Source organism: Cervus canadensis, chromosome 30, assembly GCF_019320065.1.
Source record: "Cervus canadensis isolate Bull #8, Minnesota chromosome 30, ASM1932006v1, whole genome shotgun sequence".
NCBI lineage: Eukaryota > Metazoa > Chordata > Mammalia > Artiodactyla > Cervidae > Cervus > Cervus canadensis.
In genome coordinates, this window is record NC_057415.1 from 9484012 (window position 1) to 9508839 (window position 24828).

Consider the following 24828-nt stretch of genomic DNA (forward strand, 5'->3'; position numbering starts at 1 on the left):
AGTGGGTTTTGTCATACATTGATATGAATCAGCCATAGATTTACACGTATTCCCCATCCCGATCCCCCCTCCCACCTCCCTCTCCACCCGATTCCTCTGGGTCTTCCCAGTGCACCAGGCCCGAGCACTTGTCTCATGCATCCCACCTGGGCTGGTGATCTGTTTCACCATAGATAGTATACATGCTGTTCTTTTGAAATATCCCACCCTCACATTCTCCCACAGAGTTCAAAAGTCTGTTCTGTATTTCTGTGTCTCTTTTTCTGTTTTGCGTATAGGGTTATCGTTACCATCTTTCTAAATTCCATATATATGTGTTAGTATGCTGTAATGTTCTTTATCTTTCTGGCTTACTTCACTCTGTATAATGGGCTCCAGTTTCATCCATCTCATTAGAACTGATTCAAATGAATTCTTTTTAACGGCTGAGTAATATTCCATGGTGTATATGTACCACAGCTTCCTTATCCATTCATCTGCTGATGGGCATCTAGGTTGCTTCCATGTCCTGGCTATTATAAACAGTGCTGCGATGAACATTGGGGTGCACGTGTCTCTTTCATATCTGGTTTCTTCAGTGTGTATGCCCAGAAGTGGGATTGCTGGGTCATATGGCAGTTCTATTTCCAGTTTTTTAAGAAATCTCCACACTGTTCTCCATAGCGGCTGTACTAGTTTGCATTCCCACCAACAGTGTAAGAGGGTTCCCTTTTCTCCACACCCTCTCCAGCATTTATTTAAGCACACATTTCTGTCTCAAGTTGCCCAAGGCCTCTGGGGGGCTCAGACAGTGCTGGGGGTCTGTCTTCTCATTGTCCTCTGCCCCCTGACCTGACGGGGTCTGCCGGCGGGCTTTGTACCCCTGCGTGTCTGACCCTGAACTTCGTGAGTCACGTGGATGCCCAGGCCCTGGCTTTTGGCTCCCAGACAGGCCTGAGCAGAAGGAGGGTTGTCCAGGCACAGGGGAAGTGGGGGCCTCTCAGCTTCATCCTTTACCCGGATCTGGGGCACAGGAAGGAGGCACCTCCTCCCACCAAATACCCTCCCCGCAACCAAAGCCGCAGCCAGAATTGCAGCTTCAGGGGTTCTCTCCTCTGGAAAGCCTACCTCCCGAGTCATCGGGTCCAGGCATTCAGGGCTCCAGACACGGGGAGAATGTCTGCACAGACATTAAAGCCCAGGGAGAAAAAAGACTTGCTTTGATCAAACTAAAGCAGCATCAGACCTGCCCTTGCTTTGCCAGCTCGAACACACAACCCCCGGCCAAGCGCAGAGCATCTCAGGGTGGCCTGACTCTCCTCAAGCCCAGGAGAGGGCGAGAGGCCACGGCCAACCAGCCTACTCCCTCTCTCCTCTGTTCTCAGAGTCAAATAGCAAGTTGGAGAGAGAAGTGGGGCTCGCAGGAGACCGTTCCCCCTTCCCTGGATGGATGCCAGGGAGACTGGACAGGGTGGCCTTCTGTTCTCCCACCATCCTTTCAGGAGAACAGGGCTGCTGCCTTTGCAAAACTGAAGACTCGGAGTTCTTGGCTGGAATCAGGGCTTGTGACGTGGGAGGGGCCTGCCTGTCTCTGTCTCCTTTAACGACTTCCTGTTCTCTTCCTTCGCTTGCTCTCCTTCCCTCCCCGCTTCCTCATTCGTCTCTTCATTCATCCATTCATTCAGCAACTGCTGCCTGTCCACCCCTCTGGAGGCTGACGATGCTCAAGGGTTTGGTCTCCGGAGTTCCTGGCGGGGACACACAGCAGCCAAGGTTGAGCAGATAGGGCGTGTGCTAAGTGTCAAGGAGGGCTGAGGATTGTCCAGAGTGCCGGGGGATGAGAAGCAGGGACCGGAAGGCCAAGGAGGTCTTCCTAAAGGAAGAAGCACCTGAGCAGAATTGTGAAGCATGAGGAAGTGTGCACTGATGAAGGAGGCTGCAAAGGGGTCACGTGCGCCAGAAAGACACGGGCACAAGCAGAGGGGCCTGCTGGGAAATGACGCACCACGGGGAGCACCGCATGCAGGACAGGGAGGAGCAGCGGGACCTGAGAAGAGCCTAAGTGCCCAGTCCTGAGTGTGCTTCTCCGGCAAGGAGGAAGCTTGGCTTCCACATGTCAGTGGTCTCAAATGAAGTGTTAGTGCATGCGTGCTAAGTTGCTTCAGTCGTGTCCGACTCTTTGTAACCCCACAGACTGTAAAGCCCACCATGCCCCTCTGTTTGTGGGATTCTCCAGGCAAGAATACTAGATCCCCCTCCAGGGGATCTTCCCGACCCAGGGATCGAACCCATGTCCCATAAGTCTCCTGCATCGGCAGGCAAGTTCTTTACCACGAGTGCCAGCTGGGAAGCCTAGTGTTAGTGAAGTACAGAAGCTCAATGTATTATAAAGATGAGAGTGGGGCTGCTCTGATAAGATCAGAGTCCTGACTGCTTGAGGGTCCCCTATCATCGCTCCCCATGTCCCCTGAGCTAATTTCCCAAGGCTCCCAAGAGCTCCTCCCAGCATAATTTGAAAATCACTGTCCAACCATCAGAGGATTTGGGGGCAAAGAAATCCCACAGTCATGCAGTGTCCTGGAGATACCTTCCAGCCGCAGCATGAGAAGAGCTTTAGACTGAGCCACAACAGGGGCAGCGGAGATGAAAATGAGAAAATAGGATTGAGAGCTGTTGAGGAGTAAAATCAAGAGAAGGAAGTGACTGGCTGGCTATGGGGGAAGGGAAAGTTGGTGATGGTGCCTGAAATTCTGGTTTGGGACAGCCTGTAGGATGCCGCAGAATTCTGGCCAGAAGTTAATACAAGAAGCCAGAAGAGGCATCCTACAGGCAGTTGGTTGTATATCCGGGAGCTTGAAGGAGAGCCGGGGCTCGTGAAGGAGGTGTCAGAGACATCAGGGTCTTAGGTCCTTCTTCAAGGGACTATGTCTTGGGAGAAATCAGAGAGATTGTTTTTGATCTCAAAAGCCAGGCTGGGGGCCGAAGGACTTTGTTCTGTTGGTAACAGGGAGCCATGGAAAGTTTTGGAGCTAGGGACTCCAAAGGGGACAGGGTTCTGGTCCCATGGCACAGGCTGCCTCCCATCTAGGTAGCGTAGTCCTGTTTAGGCCCGGCTGGGAAGCCCCAACCAGCAGCGCTCTGCAGAATATGTGTGTGTGTGTGTGTGTGTGTGTGTGTGTGTGTGTGTGTGTATCCTCTGCTACACTGGGGTAGGAGGCAGGAAGGATATGAAAAGACCCTGGCGTGAAACACGCCTCCCCTGATGAGAGAATGCAGAAGAGAAGGAATCAGTGATGCAGGCCTCTGTCTCCTCCCTACCGCCTGCTTCCTGGGCATTCGTTCATTCTCTCAATCCCACTTCCACCTGCCCCCTCTATGCCCTCTTTATTCCTACCCTCCCACCTCCACTCCAGGAGCATGTGTGCAACTTGCACACACACACACACACATACACACACACCTGCAAATACACGCACCACCCCCGACTGGGCATCAGGCTGCTAAGTGGGGTGTGAAATAGAATTTCCATGCGCGCCAGCAGCCACTCATTAAACACTTCCCTTTGCAGCTCCCCTGTGCCTCTTATTGTCTGGCCTTTGACACCCCCATCCGTTCCCCCCTTTACACAGAAGAGGGAGCTGTCTCGGCATCAGGACTGCTCTGACGTGCCTCACAGGCTGTGTGGTGTTCTAGGCCTCTTGGTGAAAGCACAGAAGAGCAGCCTGCCCCGACAGGCCCAGGCAGGACGAGGTCTGCCTCCTGCAGCTCTGACAGCCAGGCCTGGGGGGGGGGGTCCCCTGGAGAAGAAATCCCCTCCACACTGCCCCCCCCCCCACGTACGCTGCTCAAGAGCCAGGTTACAACTGTGCTTACAGACAGCACCCCTGGGGTCCCATCCGCCCTCGCTGGGCCTCTCCTTGTGACAGGGGAAAGATGGTGGTCCCAGAGCAGGAGGCCTGGAGTCTGGAAAGCTCTGGGCACCCAGCCCCGCCCCAGCCCTCCCAGACACAGCTCTGCTGGGCCTCCACATCTGGCAACAGAAACTTGAGCCTCAAGCGTGTCATCTTCATAAGACAACAGCTCTGTCTCCAAAACACTTTCCCATATGTTTGCTTCCAGCCCAGAGAAGATGGGTGGGGAAGGATTATTAACCCCAATTTGCAGTTGGAGAAATGCAGCTCATATCTGAGATGCTGGGAGCAAGATTTTAGAAACAGGAGCTAGTGGTGAAGTGAAGGTGGTAACAGAAGAAAGGCTACCTGGAGAAAAACCAAGCCTGGGTGGGGAGGGAAGCAAGCAGGAAAAAGCCCCCCAAGAACCTTGGCACATTGATTCCTAGGATGATGGCTATTACTTATTGAACACTTAATATCTGCAGTGTTCTGACCTAAGAGCTTCACGTTCATTATTTCATTTATTCCTTACAACAAACTCATGCTATTATGGTTTCTGTTTTAGAAATGAGGAAGCTGGTTGATGGGCTTTCGACATAAGGAGGTCGAACGCAGAGCCACTGCTTTCTAACAACTTGTTACAAAAATAGCTTCCTATTCTGTGTTGGGGTTTGGGAGCTCCCCACCCCGTTCCCCGTCCCATCCCCTCACTTCCCCCCCTCCACCAGTGACTCACATAGTAAAGATTCTGCCTGCAACGCAAGAGACCTGGGTTCGATCCCTGCATCGGGAAGATCCCCTGGAGAAGGGAATGGCAACCCACCCCAGTATTCTTGCATGGAGAATCCACATGGACAGAGGAGCCTGGTGGGCTACAGACCATGGGGTTGAAAAGAGTCAGACACAACTGGTCAACTCACATCACATACGCCTCCCCTACCCCCGCATACCCCACCAGAAGAAAGGCTTGTCCTACATCCAAACGGATTCCCAGGAGTTTTTCTAAAGGAGCAAAGAGGGGCCTGCAGATGGGGGTGTCTGAAAGTTAAGGTCACAATGGACACTGTCTTTCCCTTTGTAAGCAATATTTTTATACTTCATCCTCACCATCTCAGGTTTTATACATGGAATCCCACAAATGGAAGGGCTGGGGGCTTTCTGTTCCTCCCTCTATGTGGGTGAGGGTGGGAAAAAGGTACGTATTTAATGAAAATAAAATTTAATAACAAGTTTCTCTAAACAAACAAACAAAAAAACAGGGCTTCTAGCAGCCAACACAGAGAGGAACCAGGTACCTCCACTGCTGAGCCCGGGGACCAGGGCAGTGCCCCATTGGCACATTGCCTCAGGATGCTCTGGGTCGGGGGGGTGGTGAGTGAGGAGGGAGGACGGGCCCATCATGGGACCCTAGGAAATGGACTCCCAGAACTGGCTTCTGGGCCTCAGAAGGGTCCTCGAGTGAGCCCTGCTCCATTCGCAGCCCTAACCCGACACCCTCGCAGGACCCCAGAGCTCACAGTGTGGGACGTTGCAGGTCAGGTGGCAGAAGGATGACATGGACCATAACCTCAACTTCTTCTCTGTGTCATCCGATGGCAGGATCGTGTCTTGGACGCTCGTGAAGGTGCGTGTTTCCCAGGAAGGGTCACGCAGGGGTGAAGCTGGGAAGTGGGGGGAGCCAAATGGCAGGGGGACTCCAACCCTGCTGGTCGAGCCCCACCGGTGCACCTCTCCTCCTTGTGTGACCGCAGAGCGAGCTGGTTCACACTGATGTCATCAAGCTGAAGGTGGAGGGCAGCACCACGGAAGATCTCGAGGGCCTGCAGATACACACAGTGGGTAAGAGCCCCTGCACCTCACCTCCAGCCCGGCCACATCACCCGGGCTCAGGAGGTCTGGTCCTCTCTCTCTCTGCACACCCCACTTCCCCTCCTGCCGGGTAGGAGGGGGTAAGGAGAAAGTCTGGTCCTGAGCAGTCTGCAGACCCTCCCTGTTTATGCAGATCAGGCCCCTGTTTACCCAGATCCCATCCCTGTTTACTCAATTCCTCCCCTGTTTATGCAGACCGTATCCCTGTTTGCACAGACCATATCCCTGTTTGCAGACCCCGTCCCTGTTTACCCTGACCCCGACCCTGTTTAACTCAATCCCCACCTTGTTTATCCAGGCCCCATTCCTGTCTGCAGAAGCCCTGGCCCGTGTGCAGAGTCCCAACTGCCGGGCTCTAGCAGCAGCCCAGGGACCCAGTTTCTGTTTGCCCGGCTGGCTCTGGCCCTCATAGGACCCAGACTCAGGCTGTCCCAGGGGAGGGCCTACTGGGTAGAAGAGGATGCTGGGGGCCTCCCTCCCTTCCAGAACTGGCCTAAAGTGGTTCCCTCTTCTCCCGAAGGCTGCGGCACTGCCTTTGACTTCCACAGAGAGATCGACTACCTGTTTCTAGTGGGCACAGAGGAGGGGAAAATCTATAAGGTGAGGCGGCGCTGCGCCGATGCCAGCTCCTTCCAGGGCCACTGGACCTGGGAGTTTGTCATTCTCTACAGACAATATTCGGATGGATCTCAGGGCTCATCAGTTCTAGAAGGCTTTGTGGAGAAAGAGAATGCATTGCTTTCTTTTTTTAAAAAATGTGTTTATTTTTAATTGAAGGATCATAGCTTTACAGTATTGTGTTGGTTTCTGCCAAACATCAACATGAATCAGCCAGAGGTATCCATACACATGTCCCCTCCCAGAATGCATTTCTTGAGCTGCTTGGGTGTTAGGAAGAGGGGCTGACTGCAGGAAAGCAGAGGAAGAATCTAGAGGGTGACTTTAGCCCAGCCCAGCAGCTTTCCCTCACGTCCTGCTCCCTGCCTGGGAGTGAAGGAGGTAGAGCTGGGCACCGGGGTTTCGGGGGAAGAGGGGGGGTTTGGAACATCCTGAAAAGACTTCCTAGAGAAGATATGAACTTGAGCTGAGCTTTGAAGGCTGGGTAACAAGAAAACCTATCTCTAAACACCGGGTTCCTCCCAGCTGGTGGTGGGGTGGAACTTCGTGGCCTGCTTTTGCAGGTCTCAGTGTTAGTAGGTGAACATCCTTCTGAACCTTCATCCATCCAGAAATAGCTCTGCTGCAAGCTTTTCTTAGGCGCAGAAACTCAGAATGTTAATTACAGGCAGCCTCCCGGGAGCCCCTGAGGCCCAGGCAGAGCCGATCTGAATGCAAAAGATGTCGCCACCCCCCCTTCTCCACCACTCCTTGTAGCTGCGGGAGACAGGAAGAGACCAGTCAGTCACTCAGTCTCCTGGAGGGAGGAAGTGAAGGGCACAGTGGCCAGGGCAGGAAACCAAATGAGAAATCTTGAGACTGGGACTTGTTCCTGGCTCTGCACTTGTTGTTCCGTGAGCAAATGAAAGTGAAAGTGTTAGTCACTCAGTCATGTCTGACTCTTTGCGACCCCATGGATTGTAGCCCGCCAGGCTCCTCTGTCCATGGGATTCTCCAGACAAGAATACTGGAGTGGGTTGCCATGCCTTTCTCCAGAGGATCTTCCCCACCCAGGGATCGAACCCAGGTCTCCCACAGATTCTTTACCATCTGAGCCACGAGGGGAACCCCTACCTGAGAAAGGTGGGATGTTTACCACCGCTGCAAGGATTCTGTCTGTGGACTGCTGGTGGATCCAGGGCTGTCCACAGGACTCGGCGTGGACACAGACTAGACCACACCTCCACCAGAACCCCTAGACCTGCTCTGCCTGGGCTCAGGGCTGTGCTGTGCTTAGTCGTTCAGTCGTGTCAGACTCTTTGTGATCCCCTGGTCATGTGAGACACCAGGGAAGCCCCAAAATATCGGAGTGGTTGGCCTATCCCTTCTTCAGGGGATCTTTCCGACCCAGGAATTGAACCAGGGTTTCCTGCATTGGTAGCTTAGATGGTAAAGCGTCTGCCTACAATGCAGGAGACCCGGGTTCAATCCCTGGGTTGGGAAGATCTCCTGGAGAGGGAAATGGCAACCCACTCCAGTACTCTTGCCTAGAAAATCCCATGGACGGAGGAGCCTGTTAGGCTACAGTCCATGGGGTTGCAAAGAGTCGGACACGACTGAGTAACTTCACAACTTCACTTTCCTGCATTGCAGGCAGGTTCTTTATCAGCTGAGCTCCCAGGGAAGCCTCAGGGAGGAAAGGCCACTTCTGCCTGGCCTGGAATCCTCTGGGCAGACTTCCCTCATCCTCCAGGAAGGCTCCCCTGCCCACCCAAACCCCAGTCCCTTAAGCCCCTCCTTTCTCTCTGGTTGATTTGAGAGTGAGAAGAACAGCCAAGAGCTTGGCCCCAGCTCAGCTGGGACAGTGAGGCAGGGTGGGGACAGAAGAGGAATCTTAGGATCTGACCCTCCAGAGCCCCCTGGGGAAGTGGTGGCTGACCGCTCCCACTCACGCGTCCCCACCCCCACCCCAGTGCTCCAAATCCTACTCCAGCCAGTTCCTCGACACCTACGATGCCCACAACATGGCCGTGGATGCCGTGTCCTGGAACCCCTACCACACCAAGGTCTTCATGTCCTGCAGCTCCGACTGGACAGTGAAGATATGGGACCACACCATCAAGTGAGGGGCCTGCCCTCCCTCGGGCTGCACCCTGGGCAGGGACCGGCAGGGCTCTGGCACCATGAACCCCCTGATCTCTCTGCTCTCCGCCCTTCCCCACTGCAGGACCCCGATGTTCATCTATGACCTCAATTCAGCTGTGGGCGACGTGGCCTGGGCACCGTACTCGTCCACTGTGTTCGCAGCAGTCACCACCAACGGGAAGGTAAGTGCCCCTTTCCTGACCCTTCTGACCCCTTACTGAAGACAGGATGAGCCATCTCAGCCGTCCCTCCTGGAGGGCCCACCCCAGGCCCAGGGCAGCTGGGGGAAGGCGGAACATAGGACTCTGTGTATCCTCAAGGGCCAGGCCACTCGGGGCCCTGTCAAAAGACGGGTCATTCAGGGACTTCCCTGGTGGTCCAGTGGTTATGAATCTAACGCGGGGGATACAGGTTCGATCCCTGGTCCTGGAAGATTCCACATGCCATGAGGCAACTAAGTCTGTGGGCCACAGCTGTTGAATCCACATGCTGCAACTACTGAAGTCACATGCCTAGAGCCTGTGAGCCTCAACAAGAGAAGCTGCTGCAATGAGAAGCCCGCACACCACAACTAGACAGTAGCCCCATCTTGCCACAACTAGCGGAAACCCGCATACAGGCAGAAGACCAGCACAGCCAAAAGTAAATAAATAAAAGAGGGGTCTGTCATCCCATGAGGCCTGGAGGAGAGAATGGAGCTCTCCTTGAAGGAGAGAGCAAGATGGGAGATAAGATCCCATGAGGAGGAGCTGTCTTCTCAGGGCCATGGGGAGGGAGCTACAGGGTGGCAGGTGCCAGCTTGATGTAAAGAGAAACTTATAAACCAGGGTCAATCTGTGGTCGAAATAGCATCTAAAAGGTAGTGAGGTCCCCATCCCTGGGAGTGTGCAAGCTGAGTCTGAGAGGGGAGATGGGAGGGGTCTGTGCAACAATAAGAATTGGTGAAAGCTCAAAAACAGCTTGTGGGGAAATTTTTTTGTGGGAAAGTTTTTATGCAACATAATTTACTTATGGACTTTGATGTAAGCTGAGAGGCACCTGCTAGGAAAGAATAGAGTGTATTAAGGCATCACCCTTAAGTCAGTCATTTATTTGCTGAACAAATGTCTATCCAAGGGCCAACTGTGGCTCCCAACTCCAGGCCAGGGCCTGGTGATTCAGGTGATTCACAGAGCTTATGTTCCAGTGAAGGGAAAGAAATAGAAAACAACAACCAAACCCCCGATAGAGTTAAGTGCTAGGCAGAGATCAAAAGAGGATGATGTGTGTACACTGATGTTCACAGCAGCATTATTCATAATAGCCAAAAAAGTGGAAACAACCCAAATGTCTGTAATTGATGAATGAGTAAACAATAAGTACTCTATCCATAAGAAGTATTATTCAGCACTAACAAGGAATGTACTACTGATACATGCTATATCATGGATGAACATTGAAAGCATGCTTAGTTTAAGAAGCCAGTCTCAGAGACTTCCCTGGCTGTCCAGTGTTTAAGACTTCACCTTCCAATGCAGGAGGAATAGGTCTGATCCCTGGTTAGGGAGCTGAGATCCCACATGCCTCCTGGCCAAAAAGCCAAAACAGAAAACAGAAGGAATATTGTAACATCTTCAATAAAAACTTTAAACATAGTCCACATCAAAAAAATCTTTTAAAAAATTAAGAATCCAGTCACAAAAGACCAAACATTTTCTGATTCCATTTATGCAGGTCTAGAATAGGCAAATTTACAGAAATAAAGTAGATTTGTGGTTACTTAGGGAGAGAGGGGTTGGGAGAAAGTGAGTATGACTGGTAATAGGTATAAGGGTTTGTTTTGGGGTGATGAAAATGTTCTATACTTGGTTGTGGTGATGGTTACATAACTGTGAATATACTAAAAAATGGGAATTGTATACTTTAAATGGGTAAATTGTATAGTATATGAATTATATCTCCACAAAGCTGTTATGGGGCTTCCCTGATAGCTCAGATGGTAAACAATCCACCTGCAATGCAGGAGACCTGGGTTCCATCCCTGGGTCAGAAAGATCCCCTGGAGAGGGGAATGGCTACCCATTCGTGCCAGGAAAATCCCATAGACAGAAGAGTCTGGCAGGCTACAGTCCATGGGGTTGCAAAGAGTCAGACATGACTGAGTGACTAACACTTCCATTTTCAAAGCTGTTATATCTTTAAAAATAGAGTGATGCAAAAGGAAAGGACTGGGTGGTCTCTTAGATAAAGTGATCAGGGAAATCTTCTTTAAAGAGGTGACATTCAAGTAGAGAGCTGGGTCACACAAAAGGGTCAGGTGAAGATGAGTGAGGCCTTCCAGACAAAGGAACCGCTAGTGCAAATGCCCTGAGGGGAGAACACGCTGGAAAGGTTTAAGGAACAGGAAGTTAGGGTGGCCGGGATCTAGCAGGCAGAGGGCTGAGAGCCTGAGATGAGAGCAAATGGTGCAGAATCTAAAGAATCAGAATTTTTATGTAGCATACCCAGCGAGACTATTGGAGGATTCCAGATTTTTAAAAGTTAAGTCTAGCTGCTACATAGAGGATGGATAAGAGAAGGGGAGGAGATGAAGCAGGAAGACCAGTTAGCATGCTGCATAGTCGTCTAGGCAAAACTTGCTAATGGTTTGGACTTACAGTGCAGTAAAAATAAGATCCAACATTTGTTCAGCACCTATATGACAAGCACTGTCCAAGCACCTGACATATATTCATTTGGTAGAAACCCTGGCTCTGCTACTTACTGGCAAGTTAGGCTTAAGAGCCTCCATCTCCTCATTTATAAAATGTGGAAAATAACAGAACCTACCTGATAGAGTGGCTGTGACTATTGTAATTAGATGATGCAACCAGGTAACATGCTTGCTCAGAGTCTAGTAGAAGTTGCTCAGTTGTGTCCGACACTTTGCAACCCCATGGACTGTAGACCACCAGGCTCCTCTGTCCATGGAATTCTACAGGCAAGAATACTGGAGTGGGTTGCCATTCCCTTCTCCAGGGCATCTTTCCAACCTAGGGATTGAACCCAGGTCTCCTGCACTGCAGGCAGATTCTTTACCATCTGAGCCACCAGGGAAGCTGTAACTGCTCCATCCATGGCAGCTGCTATTACTGTTAATTCCGTAGAGACTTAAATTTTCTCCTAAACATTTTATTGTCATTCCCTCAACCATAGGAAAAACAAACAGAGATACAAATCGCCTCTCCTACTGCCTCCAGCTCCAGAAAGTCCAGGGGCAGTTCCTCTGGTTGGGGGGAGGCGGGACAGGGACCCCATTTCCCTGATTGTGCTGACACCTACCTCTTCACAGACCCACGTGTTTGACTTGTCCATCAACAAGTATGAGGCTATCTGCAACCAGCCCGTGGTGGCCAGAAAGAAGAACAAGCTCACCCACGTGCAGTTCAACCCCATCCACCCCATCATCATTGTGGGCGATGACCGAGGGCAAGTCACCTGCCTGAAGCTCTCACCCAACTTGCGAAAGATGCCGAAGGTACGGTCTTGGGGAATTCGGGCTGCCACAAAAGAATGTCTCCAGGATGGTGGGATGGTGGGGAGGCGGGTGGGGAGAAGCCAGGGGATAGCCCCAGGTTTCTGGCTTTGGAGGCCCAGGGTAAGGGTGGTGTCATTGTCCAAGTGAGGACCATAGAAGTAGGTTTGTAGGGGGACAGATGGGTTCTGACACGCTGAATCTGAGCCCCAGGTGGAGACAACAGGTAAGCAGGTGACTAGAGTCCGAAGTCTGGGGGAAGTACATGGGCATCATTGGCTTGCTTGATGTTATCCAAGCAGGGGCTCGAGGCTTAGTTTCCGGTCATTCGCTGGGCTTGCACAGAGCTTCAACCTCAATGGTCCCTGAACTGGGAGCTGTGGGTCCACACAGGAAGCAGGAAATGAGCCATGAGGAGGGTAACTAGGTCAGTAGCTAGGCAGTCCTCCTTTTGAGCTCTGGTTCCTTTCTGGGATCTAGAATGATCCAGAGATCCTGGCCAGAGCCCAAGGGCTCTGAATACAGGCCACAGAGCCCAGAGCCATGACCTCAAAGTCTAGATCTCAGAGTCCTGATTCACACTTAAGAACCCAGACTTTAGAATCCAGAGCCCAAGGGTTCAACTTAAAAATCCGAAACCCTAGATCCCAGTCCTGTCCATCTGGGTGCTAGGAGAGAATTTGCTCCCTGCTAGGTTCTGAACCAGTGTCAGAGCTGAGCTGGGGCTGAGCCACATTACCCTGATGACTGTACCCCCGGGTTGCCATTTGAGGCCTTTACTTGCAGTTTGAGGAAACAGCAGGGGCCTCTTTCAACTGCTGACACCTGCCCCTATGTGCCACCACCAAGGCAGGCACTGCTGCACTAACCCTCTCACGCCAGCCTGGCCTGTTCCCCACCATGGCCAGGGAGGCAAGGGCTGGGGTTTTGGCCTGGCCTGTAATTGTAGCCAGCTGGGGGAGGGGGTGGACTTGGCTATAAATACTCAGAAGGCTGCTGAGTGCCTGCAGCTGTGGCCCAGAGGCTGTGGTGGGCTGGGGGTGGGGTGGGACTGGGGGGGGTGGGGGGTGGGTTGGGCGTGGTCTTAAACTCTGCTAAGCCCTGCTAGTTGGCCTCCAGGAGCCTGAGGAAGGCATTACAATTTGTGGAACAGATAAAATCTGCTCTTGATTTAGTGAGGAGCAAGACCCAGGCTTAAGCTGGTAGAGTTGGATAGCCCCGTGGGAGGGATGGTGGTGACCTCTGGGGGCTGGGGGACGGCCATCACACGTTGAAGGTAGTAGATGTGGCGGGAGGCCTGCCTTGCCCACTCTGACCCAGAGAGGCAAGGGTCTTCCACAGTCTCAACTCCTCAGAGCAAGGGTCAGCATCAATATCTCTGAGGATCTGAGGACATGGGTACCTGGAAGTCAGGGAACCTGAGCAGGTGACAGCTGGGGGCTAGTTCTTGCATGGACTGGCAGTTCCTGTGAAACTGCCACCTGACTCTATCAGCAGCCAAGTGACTCGGGCCAGAGGAAGTCCTGTGGGCATCCCTCCTGCCCCCCTCTGCAGGCTGCAGTCTCCCTGATCTCCCCAAGAGGGCTGGGCCACAGAGGCCTGACTGCCAGCCCAAGGAGCATCCCGTGACTGGTGTCAGAGCCCACCAAAGGTCAAGGCCTGCTTTCCCCAGCTACTGTCTAGATGGTAGCTGTAGCTCGGAAAGGCAAGGAACTTGCCCAGAGTCATATAGGGAGTTAACAACTGAAAGCCAGGCTTCCTGACTCCCAGGAGATGAGGTGAGGGTGAAAAGAGAACATGAGGTTAACCTGGGAGAGAGAGAGGGAAGGGAGAAAGAGACATCTTTGTCCTCTGCCTCACGAGTGTGGGGGTGAGCGGGGCAGGGGCAAAGGCGCTGTGCCACGAGGGGAGAGGGAGACAGATTTGGAAACAGGTGCAGGAGTCACGCCAAGAGGAAATCTGAGCTCCACCGGGTGTCGGCAGCCAAGATGGGCCAGAAAAGGGCCCGCGGGCCCCACCTCTCCCCCCACCTCACAGCCATGGCCAGATCCAGGCTGGGTCCCCAGCAGGCAAGGCTGGGGCAGGTGCCAGTGAGCCCTGGGCACAGGTGGCTGAGAGGGCAGGGGGCTCGGGCACAGAGGGAAGGCGAGAAATGGCAGCTCCCCCAGCCCAGCCCGCACCCCGCTGGCTGGACAGAAGGGAGGATGGCCCTGGTGCTGGTCTGCCAAGGAGCTCTCAGGCCTCGGAGTCACACACACCCAGGGGCCCAGCACGTTTTCTCAGGGCCCAGCTTACCAGCGAACGGATGAGAGTGCCCTGTAGGCAAGTGTGTGTGTGTGTGTGTGTGTGTGTGTGTACGCAGTCATATCTGACTCTTTTGTGACCCCACGACTAGCGTGCCAAGCTCCTCTGTCCATGGGATTTCCCAGGCAGTAAGTTGCCATTTCCTACTCCATTGGATCTTCCCGACCCAGGGGTCAAACCCACGTCTCTTGTGTCTCCTACATTATCAGGCAGATTCTTTACCACTGTGCCACATGTGAAACGCCGTGGCCAGGGGTGGGTGGTGGGGTCATTAATTCAAGACACGCTGTTCTCGGGGACAGTCCCAGCTGAGGACATCTGGAACCACATGGGACGTGCCATCTGCCCTCCTGACACCCTCCCCCACCTGGGAATAACCGACACAGCAGGCCTGGCCCCAAATGGTACCCCACTCCCTGCCTGAGCTGGGAGTACTGGGTAAGAGCACCTGTGGCTTTGTCCACACTTTCCCTCCACAAACACACACACCTTAGCTCCTTGTTAGGACTCAGCCAGAGAGCTTCCTGTAGGAAGGGTGGTCCCGACCGGTAGAGGTCTGGGACTACAGCTCTTCCTGGCTTGCCCCCCTCCCTGCTGCCCCCACCATCAGGATTCCATGTCCATCTGAGGTTCAGAAACAAGACTTGGATGTTTCTTCCAGGCCTTAGCTGGGCCCTGGTCACCGAACGTGAGATGGGGAAGGATCCTGCAGAGGTTGGGGGAGGCAGAGGTCTGGACGCTAACCAGGAAGGAGAGGGAGGCAGGGGTCCAGAAGCTAACTGGGAGGAGAGGGCGCGGCAGTGCTGGGGTAAGCTGGGCTGAGGAGGTGATGCTGGGAGGCGGGAGAGGTGGCCCTTCCCTCACCAGTCCTCCCTACTGTGTACTTCTCCCCAGGAGAAGAAGGGCCAGGAAGTACAGAAGGGGCCAGCTGTGGAGATCGCAAAATTGGACAAACTGCTGAACCTGGTGAGGGAAGTGAAAACCAAGACCTGAGGGCCTGGCCTCCGAACCTGGCCCATGTCTTGAACCTAGTACTTGTAGCCCCTGACCCCGGTACCCCAGCCCAGCCTTAGTACCCAGTATGTGTCTGACAACTACCCCTGATCAGGTCCCAGCCCCCTGCTCTGGCCCTGGTCCCATCACCTCACCCCAGGACTCAGTCCTCAACCCCTGTTACCCTCGCTTACTTTGCACAAATAAACCTGTCTCTGGAAGTCCAGCCACATCTTTAATTTTGCTACAGCAGGACCCCCCAGGAAGAGGAGAGAATCTTAGGGTAGAGCCTTAGATCCATTTATTATCCAGCAAACAGTAGGAGGACCAGAGGAGGGGCCCAGCCTGGACACCCTCCCATTATTGCCATGGATTCTAGTTTGCTTCCCCAACCTTGAGGGCCGAGAGGCGCTTGGCCTAGGGGGAGGGTGGACCCCACCCCCGACCGCTGGGATGGAACACAGTCCAGATGGCCCTGGCCCTAGCACCAACTCATGAACCCCTGCCCCAGGCCTGTCTACCTAGGGCCAGCAGGGCCCCTCTTGGAGCCAGGCCGACCAGACACTGGGCGGCTAGGTCCAGTTCCACACAGGCTGGACTCTGAGTTCTGGACCCCAGGCCGGCTGGACCCTGGGATCCCGATTCCAGGTGCCAGGTGGGGTGGACTTAAGTCCCAGACTCTGGGCTAAGCCAGGGGCCTTCAGGGCTGCAGCAGGTAGCTGCCTTCATGGCTGGGCTTCTGGGGCGGGGGTGCCTTCTCAGGACAGGGGCCAGGGCTGGAGTTGGGACTGGATTCGGAGAGGGAGTCGATGTTGGCAGAGCGTGAGTGGCAGGCCCAGCAGAGGATGACCCAGAGCAGCAGCAGCAAGAACCCGACGAGGCCGTTGCAGATGATGGCGATGAGGGCCCCCTGGGAGAGGGCTGCCCCCATGACGGGCGCACCCTCAGACGAGCACAGGCTGAGAAGCTGCCTCAACGGCAGGACCCATGCCGAAGCAGGGCGCTGGGACAGCCGGCCTTCCACACAGTCAGTGATCCCTGGGCAGTGGAGATGTCTGAGCCTGTGGGGGTACACAGCAGAGGCAAAGTATGGTGAGAAGGAAAGGGGAGGGTGAGGCGGAGGGGGAGAGGGTGGAGAAGACAGCCCCCTCCCAGACCTCCGGGCTCCCAACAGGTCTAAACACCCCACTGAGCCAGGACCTGGCTCTGGGCACCTGGATGGGGGTGTGGCCCCAGTGGGAAAGCCGGAGTGGGCATGACCTGGACCTGTCCACTGAACGTCCAGCCCTCAGAAGAACTGTAGGAGCGGGTGGGCTTGAGGAAGCCCAAGGCCTTGAAGGATGGGCACTGTGACCAGCTTTGGTGTGGCCTGGGCACCTCCCTGCTCTCAAGACTTCAGCCAGCCGGCCCAGGAGACCTCCAGAGGCGCCAGCTCACACAGAGGGAACTTTGTGGAGGCCTGGCAGGCGTGTGTGGGTCTGTGTACCCAAAACCGTGTACCTAGGTGCGCCTCTCGGAGAGGCTGTTTCGCCAGGTCAGGTGCGTGCGTCTCTGTGTCTGGCTCTTACTCTGTCCCTCGGTTCTTGCCTGGATGTGCGCCTCGGCCTCTGTATACCCAGCTCCGGTGTGTACCCATCTGTAGCTCTCTTTATACCTCTCTCCTGTGTCCCCATCTCTGAGTCCTGAGCGTCTCTCATGTCTCCTTTCTCTCCTAGTCTCTTTCTTTGTCTATCTCTGGATCGGTCTCTGTATGCCTAGGTCTCCTGTGGCTCTCGTCTCTCTTTCTCCCCGCTGCGTGTCCATCTGTCCCCGTGGACGTGTCTCTCTCCCCTCTCTGTGAGGTCTCTGTAGTTCTCAGAGCGTCTCTCGCGTGTCTGTCTTTGTGTCTGACTCTCTTTCTCCCCGGCTGTGTCTCTGAGTCTTAAGCCTCTTTATCTCCGTCTCTGGTTCTCAACCCCCATGCCCGTGGTGGGTGGGCCCCTCTTACCTGAGTTAAGCCCGGTGCGCGCCCGAGGGAGGATCCGAGCTAGCGGGATGCTGGGCGCCGAATGATGCTCGGGGGCCTGCGGGCGGGGGGCAGCGGGAGGCGGGCAGGGGTGACGTCCCCTCCCCCGACCCTCCCCCTCAGCAGCGCAGCCTCCGCCGGCCGCTCCCGCCGCGGCGCGACCGGGGCGGCCTCTGCCGCGGGCGGTCTGCGGCGAGCGGCCACCTCCTCCCCCTGGGGCGGCGCCTCCTCCGCGGCCGCGGCCGCTCGCCTGCTCGCACGGCGGCGCTCGGGCGGCGGCGGCGGTCTGGGCGCGGGGTTCGTCTAGGCTCGGCTGCGTTCGGCTGCGTTCGGCTGGGCTCGACTGGTCTCTCGGCTAGGTTCGGCCAGGCTCCGCCGGCCGCAAAAACAGCGAAGGAGCCCCGCCTCCTGGGAGGCCGCGGCCGGCGGCTTGCCGGAGGAGGAGCCATCCCTCGCCGCTGCCGCTATTTAATTGGCTGCCCGTGCCAGGCTCCCTTGCCATTGGTTGTGCCCTGGAGCAGACTGGCCCGCCCCTTGTGCGGGCGGGGGCGGGGTTGGGAAGCCGGCTGAAGGGGTTATTCAGTCCGGATCCCTCCCCCGGGGCAGGGGACAGGAGCGGGACCCGCCTATCTGCGGGGATTTCTTGCACCTACCTGACCGGGAAGATCTGCACACCCAAAAGCTGAGAAAGGCCAAAGCCTCTGTATCCCTCTACTTGAGGGGACCACCCCTTCATATCTGCGAGAGGTCTCTGACCCCTTCATCTGCAGGAAGGCACTGGGATACCACATCCGGGAGGAGACCGAACCTCCTGTTGTTGAAGTCCCCTGTACCCCGCACGTCCACTCTCACCTGAATGTGAACCCTGCATCCCCACTTCAGAGGGTCTGTGGTTGGTTCCACATTCCATGACCTCAGGAGGTGTGAGCAGCTCTGACAACATAAGTTGTTTTGACACATGTTGAATTCCCACCCAGTATTGGTCAGGCTTCGTACTCTGACCTTCTATGGGGGAGCCTAGGACAGAGGGGAATGGGGTATTTTCAGGGATGGCTTAGCTGTGGCTGGAATAGAATCAGGCATGACTATCCGTCCTAGAAGCTCCTGACTCCTCCATTTAGAAGCTCTTCTAACAGAAAGGTCTGCTTGGGCAGGAGCCATCAGGTAGGGCTTCCTACCCTACTTTATATGCCAGTGATTCCTCAGTGTTCTGAATGGACCCTTTTCTCATTCCACTAGACATGCTCTCCCATGGGTAAGCACAGCTCTATACCGTGAAGTCTTCTCAGTGCTCCCAAATCCAATGTTAACTTATCTCTGGACTTCTGGATGCAAATCCAAGTGCCAAGCAGAATCAGGGTGGTGTTGATTTCTGGTTCTGCCACTTAACTAACTTTGTGACCTTGGGCAAGTTACTCAACCTCTTTTAGCCTTGGCTTCCTCATGTGTAAAATAGTTTAGCCTCAGCTTCCTCATCTGTAATAGCTTCCTCTGAGGATGGTGTTTATACCAGACACATCTCAGCAAATGCCAAGTGACACAACCCCAGGGACCAGGGTAAGGGACCCCCTTCCCTCAATGACATCTCTATAAATCCAAGTCTTATCTTGAAAATGAGACAGGGAAGGATAAAACAACCTGAAAGGCTGAGTCATCCAAACCTACTGAGTTACTTAGACCTGTCTAAAATAAATTTTCAGACCCGACTGAATTTACCAGAGTGGATTAATTTTAGTTTCCCCTGCTCCTGTTACCCAGCAGGGTGGGGGCACTGTGAACAAGATCAAATCAGTTCTAGGAAAGAGAGAAGACTAATAATATTGCACATCTGAGTGTAATATGAGTGAATTTGTGACCCAGCTGCAGGAGTTTAGATTTTATCCAGAAGACAGTGGGGAGCCACTGAAGAAATTTTGAACAGAGGAGTAAATGTGATCATATTCAGAAATTAGAAGGATGATTTGGGCTGCTGGGTAGAAGGAGGGATTGAAGGCATTTGAGAGTGTAGGCAAAGGATTGAAATGACGTAGGGAAATAGGAATGGAGAGATCAAGAAAGCATTGAGAATACAATTCTCTAAGTTAAAATTGGCAGGACTTAGAGCCCTAAACCTATTGGATATGAGGAGTAAGAAGGAGGAAAAGTCTGGGATAACCCCCAGGCTGGTGATAGGGATGCATGTGTGCATGTTCAGATGCTTCAGCTGTGTCTGACTCTTTGAGACCTATGGACTCAAGTCCACCAGGCTCCTCAGTCCATGGGATTCTCCAGGCAAGGGTACTGGAGTGGGTTGACATATTCTCCTCCAGGGGATCTTCCCCACCCTGGGATGGAACCCAGGAAACCTGGGTTCCATATTCTTTACCGCTGAGCCGCCAGGGAAGCCCGGTGATAGTGGTACCATGATGCTATTTGCTAAGATAGAGAACACAGGAAAAGGAGTAAGTTTCAACAGGGGTTTGAGGTGGGGAGGTGATGAGTTCTGTTTCAGGTATGTTGAATTTCAGGTGCCAATTGGACATCCAATTGAGATGTTCACTAGATGGTTGGATAAACAGGTCTGAGGTGCAGGAGAGAGGTCCAGGTTGAAGATAACATTTTGTGAGTTTTAGCACAGGAGTAGCAGTCAAACCAAGAGAGTGAAAGAACTCATCCAAGAAAAATAGGAACTGGTTTAAACAAAAAGATACATTTATAATCAGATACCTGAAACCTAAAGACAAGGATGCCTCAAGAACAACTGAAACTAATAGGTACAAAAGCCATTAGCTTCTCTCTCCACTTTTCATCTCTCTTATTTTCTGCCTGTCTCCTTCATTTCCATCCCCTGCCTTCCCTGAGTATTGTCATCCCCACCCCAAGACTGACTTCCAATGCTCTTATGGTCCATGTGCTGAAAAACAAAACTTCAGACAACCCCAAAGCTTAAAATCGTACTGTCTAGGCATCCAAAAAGACACTGGCTTCATTTTCTTGGCTGCAGTTTGCATGTTACTCAGGAAGCACTTTGATTGGCTCAGCTTAGTTAGAGGCTTGGACCAATTAACTGGGGCCAAGGAATGGATGAGGAACAGATTGCTTAACATGGCCCTACCGTCATAACTGTATGGACTTTGGGATGAGTAGAGCAGAAGAAGAGAGATTCTGAAAAAGCAGAATGGCATTTGTTCACTATAGTTCATTGTTTGCACAGCACAAACACATTGTTTACCTATATGTATGGCTCCAGAAATGCCCTCACCTGTTTAATCCAACTATCCCACTGTATATATGCCAATAAATTAACTTCCTTTTCCGTGGAGGACAGCTCAATGACACATCCAGCTGCTGCTTCTGGAGGTTAAATCACAGGACCAATGTTCTTTGTACCCTTTAAACCACTCCTCCCCACCCACCCACATAAAAGCCTCCTGATAGTTAGAGATGGAAGAAATAGAGAGTAAAATGGAGTAGAAAGAAAGCATTGTATAGTGGCCACTAATTATATAGTGGCCATTATATAGTGGCCATAATAGAATGTATTTTGGCCATGAGTAACAATGAAAATGATGGGACTAGAAAATCTCTTGGCAGCTATTGGTTGACTCACTTCTTTGACTACAGAGTTCTTCCATCAGCCAATCTGGCTGCCCCAGGCTTTGCCCACAAAAATGAGATTCCTTATCCAGTGCTCTGAGACCACCATTGTGGAAGGGTTTCTCTATGGGACACTGAACTGATTAGCGCTACACTTTCTGGTGGTGTCTTAGGGATTTTTCTGGAATTGAGCAATCACATATCTCTGCATTTATAAGGATTGGGTATGGTTTTATTTTTCCTCCCAGATGATACTATTCTTTTACAACTATTCTTTTAAAATCAGCCATCTGTCAATTTCATCTGGGGTGGGGGTGGGGAGAATTTCGTTGGCTAATATCATATTTCATTGATCCAGAGGCACATTTTTTTCTGATTTAAACAACTCTAAAATCAGAATATATCTTACCATTAATGACATGTAACAGCCTCTATTTTTTATTTCAAGCCTCTATTTTTTTAGTGATTCATATTATTCATTTAGTAATTCAAATAACTTGCCTCTTATAATTGATGGAACATGCGATTTACTAAATATAGCAATTTTATCAGTCAGAGTTCTTTATCACAAATAATGGAATCCACTCTGAATAGTTGAAGCATAAAAGGGATTCGTTAAAAGATATTATTTAGGAGGAGCCAAGATGGCGGAGGAATAGGACGGGGAGACCACTTTCTCCCCTACAAATTCATCGAAAGAACAATTCAACGCAGAGCAAACTTCACAAAACAACTTCTGATCGCTAGCTGAGGACATCAGGCGCCCAGAAAAGCAGCCCATTGTCTTCGAAAGGAGGTAGGACAAAAGATAAAAAGAGAGACAAAAGAGCTAGGAACGGAGACCCATCCCGGGAAGGGAGTCTTAATAGAGGAAGTTTCCAAACACCAGGAAACCCTCGCACTGGCGGGTCTACGGAAAGAGTTTTTGAATCTCGGAGGGCAACCCAACTTAACTGGGAGGAAAAAAATAAATAAAACCCACAGATTACGTGCCTAAAAGCAACTCCCAGCAGAAAAGTACCCCAGACGCCCGCATCCGCCACCAGCAAGTGGGGGCTGAACGGAGAGGAGCTGGCGGCATTGCTTAGGGTAAGGACCGGGTCTGAGTGCCCTGAGGGCAATTGGAGGGAGCTTTTGTGAGATACCAACTTAAACTGTGGGACAGCAAAAGAGAGAGAAAATTAACAGGCCCGAACACACTGCCGGCTGTTCGCAGAACAAAGGGTCTGAGTAAGTCCAGAGGAGCTAGCCGGCTGCAGACCGGCCCAGCCCCGCTGGAGGCAGGAGGCAGGGGGGAGGGGAAAGGGGCAAACTCGGCCCCAAAGACGGCATCCCCTACCACACTGCAAACAGGCCTCCAGTTTCTAACCAAAGACTTCCTGAGATTCTGGATGGTCGACATCCGCCGGGAGGGTCATGGCTAGACACAGGGCGCATGCACCCGACTGGCCGGCGGGAACTGGGGCTGGGGACGGAGGAGAGAAGGTGCACGCACCTGACTGGCGTGGGCGGAAACTGAGGCTGGGGCCGTGGAGGGAAGAAGGCGCACTGCACCCAGGGAGAGTGCGCCCGTCAAGCTCCTAGCGGCCTGAGCTGCTCGGGTCGGGGAAGGCACAAAACGCAGGTGCAACCGAGTCCAGGCTTTTGTGGAACACCCGAGGGCTGGAACCGGGCGCAATGCAGGGCACGCTCCATATAGAGCAGCCAGGAGCTTGAGCAGCGTAGACGGGGAAAACAGCACCCCCACCTCCCAGCAGCACCACGGAACTAGCGAACCTGAACAAGAGACCACCTCTGCCCGCCTGTGTCAGGGTGGAAATTAGGCACTGAAGAGACCGGCAAACAGAAGCCAAATAAACAAAGGGAACTGCTTCAGAAAGGACAGGTGCAACAGATTAAAATCCCTGCAGGTAACACCGACTACACAGGAAGGGGCCTGTAGATATCGAGAAGTGTAAGCTGGAACAAGGAGCTATCTGAAACTGAACGGAACCCACACTGACCGCAACAGCCCCAGAGAAATTCCTAGATATATTTTTACCTTTTTTTTTAATTAAAAAAAATTTTTTCTTTTCTTTTCTTTTTTCTTTGTTTTATTTTCTTTTAAAATTCCCTATTACTCCCCCATTACTCCTTAACTTTCATTTTCATATATTTTTACGATTTTTTTAATTAGGAAAAAATTTTTTTTCTTGTTTTTTCTTTCTTTTCTTTTTTTTTCTCTTATTTTCTTTTAAAGTCCTCTATTACTCCTCTACTACTCCTTAATTTTCATTTTCATTTCACTATAACCTTGCAAAAAAAAAAAGAAGCCCTATTTTTAAACCAAACTTCATATATATTTCTAAAAGTTTTGTGTTTTTGTTTTTAATATTGTATTTTTAAGAGTCTAACCTCTACTCTAGATTTTTAATCTTTGTTTGTCAGCATGTGATATAAATTTTGGACATTTAAGAATCCAATATTCAGTTCCCATTTTTACTTAGGAGTGTGTTGATTACTCTATCCCACTTTTGACTCTCCGTTTTCTACCTCAGAACACCTCTATTTCCTCCCTCCCCCTTCTCTTCCCAATCCAATTCTGTGAATCTTTGTGGGTGTCTGGGCTATGGAGAACACTTTGGGAACAGACAACTGCGTAGATCTGTCTCTCTCCTCTTAAGTCCCCCTTTTCTCCTCCTGCTCATCTCTATCTCCCTCCTCCCTCTCCTCTTTTTCATATAACTCTATGAACCTCTCTGGGTGTCCCTCACGGCAGAGAATCTTTTCACCATTAACCTAGAAGTTTTATTATCAGTGCTGTATAGTTGGAGAAGTCTTGAGACTACTGGAAGAATAAAACTGAAATCCAGAGGCAGGAGACTTAAGCCCAAAACCTGAGAACACCAGAAAACTCCTGACTACATGGAACATTAAGTAATAAGAGACCATCCAAAAGCCTCCATACCTACACTGAAACCATCCACCACCCAAGAGCCAGTAAGTTTCAGAGCAAGACATACCACGCAAATTCTCCAGCAACGCAGGAACATAGCCTTGAGCGTCAACTTACAGGCTGCCCAAAGTCACACCTAACACATAGACCCATCTCAAAACTCATTACTGGGCACTCCATTGCACTCCAGAGAGAAGAAATCCAGTTCCACGCACCAGAACACCGACGCAAGCTTCCCTAACCAGGAAACCTTGACAAGCCAATCTTCCAAACCCACCCACTGGGAGAAACCTCCACAATAAAAAGGAACCACAGACCTCCAGAATACAGAAAGCCCACTCCAGACACAGCAATCTAAACAAGATGAAAAGGCAGAGAAATACCCAACAGGTAAAGGAACATGAAAAATGCCCACCAAGTCAAACAAAAGAGGAGGAGATAGGGAATCTACCTGAAAAAGGATTTAGAATAATGATAATAAAATGATCCAAAATCTTGAAAACAAAATGGAGTTACAGATAAATAGCCTGGAGACAAAGATTGAGAAGATGCAAGAAATGTTTAATAAAGACCTAGAAGAAATAAAAAGGAGTCAATTAAAAATGAATAATGCAATAAATGAGATCAAAAACACTCTGGAGGGAACCAAGAGTAGAGTAACCAAGACAGAAGATAGGATAAGTGAGGTAGAAGATAAAATGGTGGAAATAAATGAAGCAGAGAGGAAAAGAGAAAAAAGAATCAAAAGAAATGAGGACAACCTCAGGGACCACTGGGACAATGTGAAATGCCCCAACATTCGAATCATAGGGGTCCCAGAAGAAGAAGACAAAAAGAAAGGCCATGAGAAAATACTCGAGGAGATAATAGCTGAAAAGTTCCCTAAAATGGGGAAGGAAATAGCCACCCAAGTCCAAGAAGCCCAGAGAGTCCCAAACAGGATAAACCCAAGGCAAAACACCCCAAGACACATATTAATCAAATTAACAAAGATCAAACACAAAGAACAAATATTAAAAGCAGCAAGGGAGAAACAACA

At 51.8% G+C, this 24828-nt stretch overlaps 2 protein-coding genes across 2 annotated transcripts in view; one reads left to right on the forward strand and one right to left on the reverse strand.

The window, feature by feature from the left end:
• DNAI1 (dynein axonemal intermediate chain 1) overlaps nucleotides 1-15494 on the forward strand; it is a 67686-nt gene extending 52192 nt beyond the window's left edge. Inside the window, exons 14-20 of the mRNA XM_043453764.1 lie at nucleotides 5407-5496; nucleotides 5624-5711; nucleotides 6262-6341; nucleotides 8312-8460; nucleotides 8566-8665; nucleotides 11794-11979; nucleotides 15175-15494. Coding sequence (XP_043309699.1) covers nucleotides 5407-5496; nucleotides 5624-5711; nucleotides 6262-6341; nucleotides 8312-8460; nucleotides 8566-8665; nucleotides 11794-11979; nucleotides 15175-15273 — 792 coding nt within the window. The 3' untranslated portion in view covers nucleotides 15274-15494. The remainder of the gene's footprint in view (nucleotides 1-5406; nucleotides 5497-5623; nucleotides 5712-6261; nucleotides 6342-8311; nucleotides 8461-8565; nucleotides 8666-11793; nucleotides 11980-15174) is intronic.
• Nucleotides 15495-15557: 63 nt separating this feature from the next.
• Nucleotides 15558-17662, reverse strand: ENHO (energy homeostasis associated). The gene is made up of 2 exons (XM_043453765.1): nucleotides 17261-17662; nucleotides 15558-16334 (listed from the first exon to the last, which is right to left on the reverse strand). The coding sequence occupies exon 2, from the start codon at nucleotides 16202-16204 to the stop codon at nucleotides 15974-15976; it is 231 nt and encodes a 76-aa protein (XP_043309700.1). The 5' UTR covers nucleotides 16205-16334; nucleotides 17261-17662; the 3' UTR covers nucleotides 15558-15973.
• Between the last annotated feature and the right edge of the window lie 7166 nt (nucleotides 17663-24828).

What these genes read in the sequence shown, in the direction of transcription:
- ENHO (XM_043453765.1), bottom strand. Translation starts at nt 16,204, where the DNA reads ATGGGGGCAGCCCTCTCCCAGGGGGCCCTCATCGCCATCATCTGCAAC.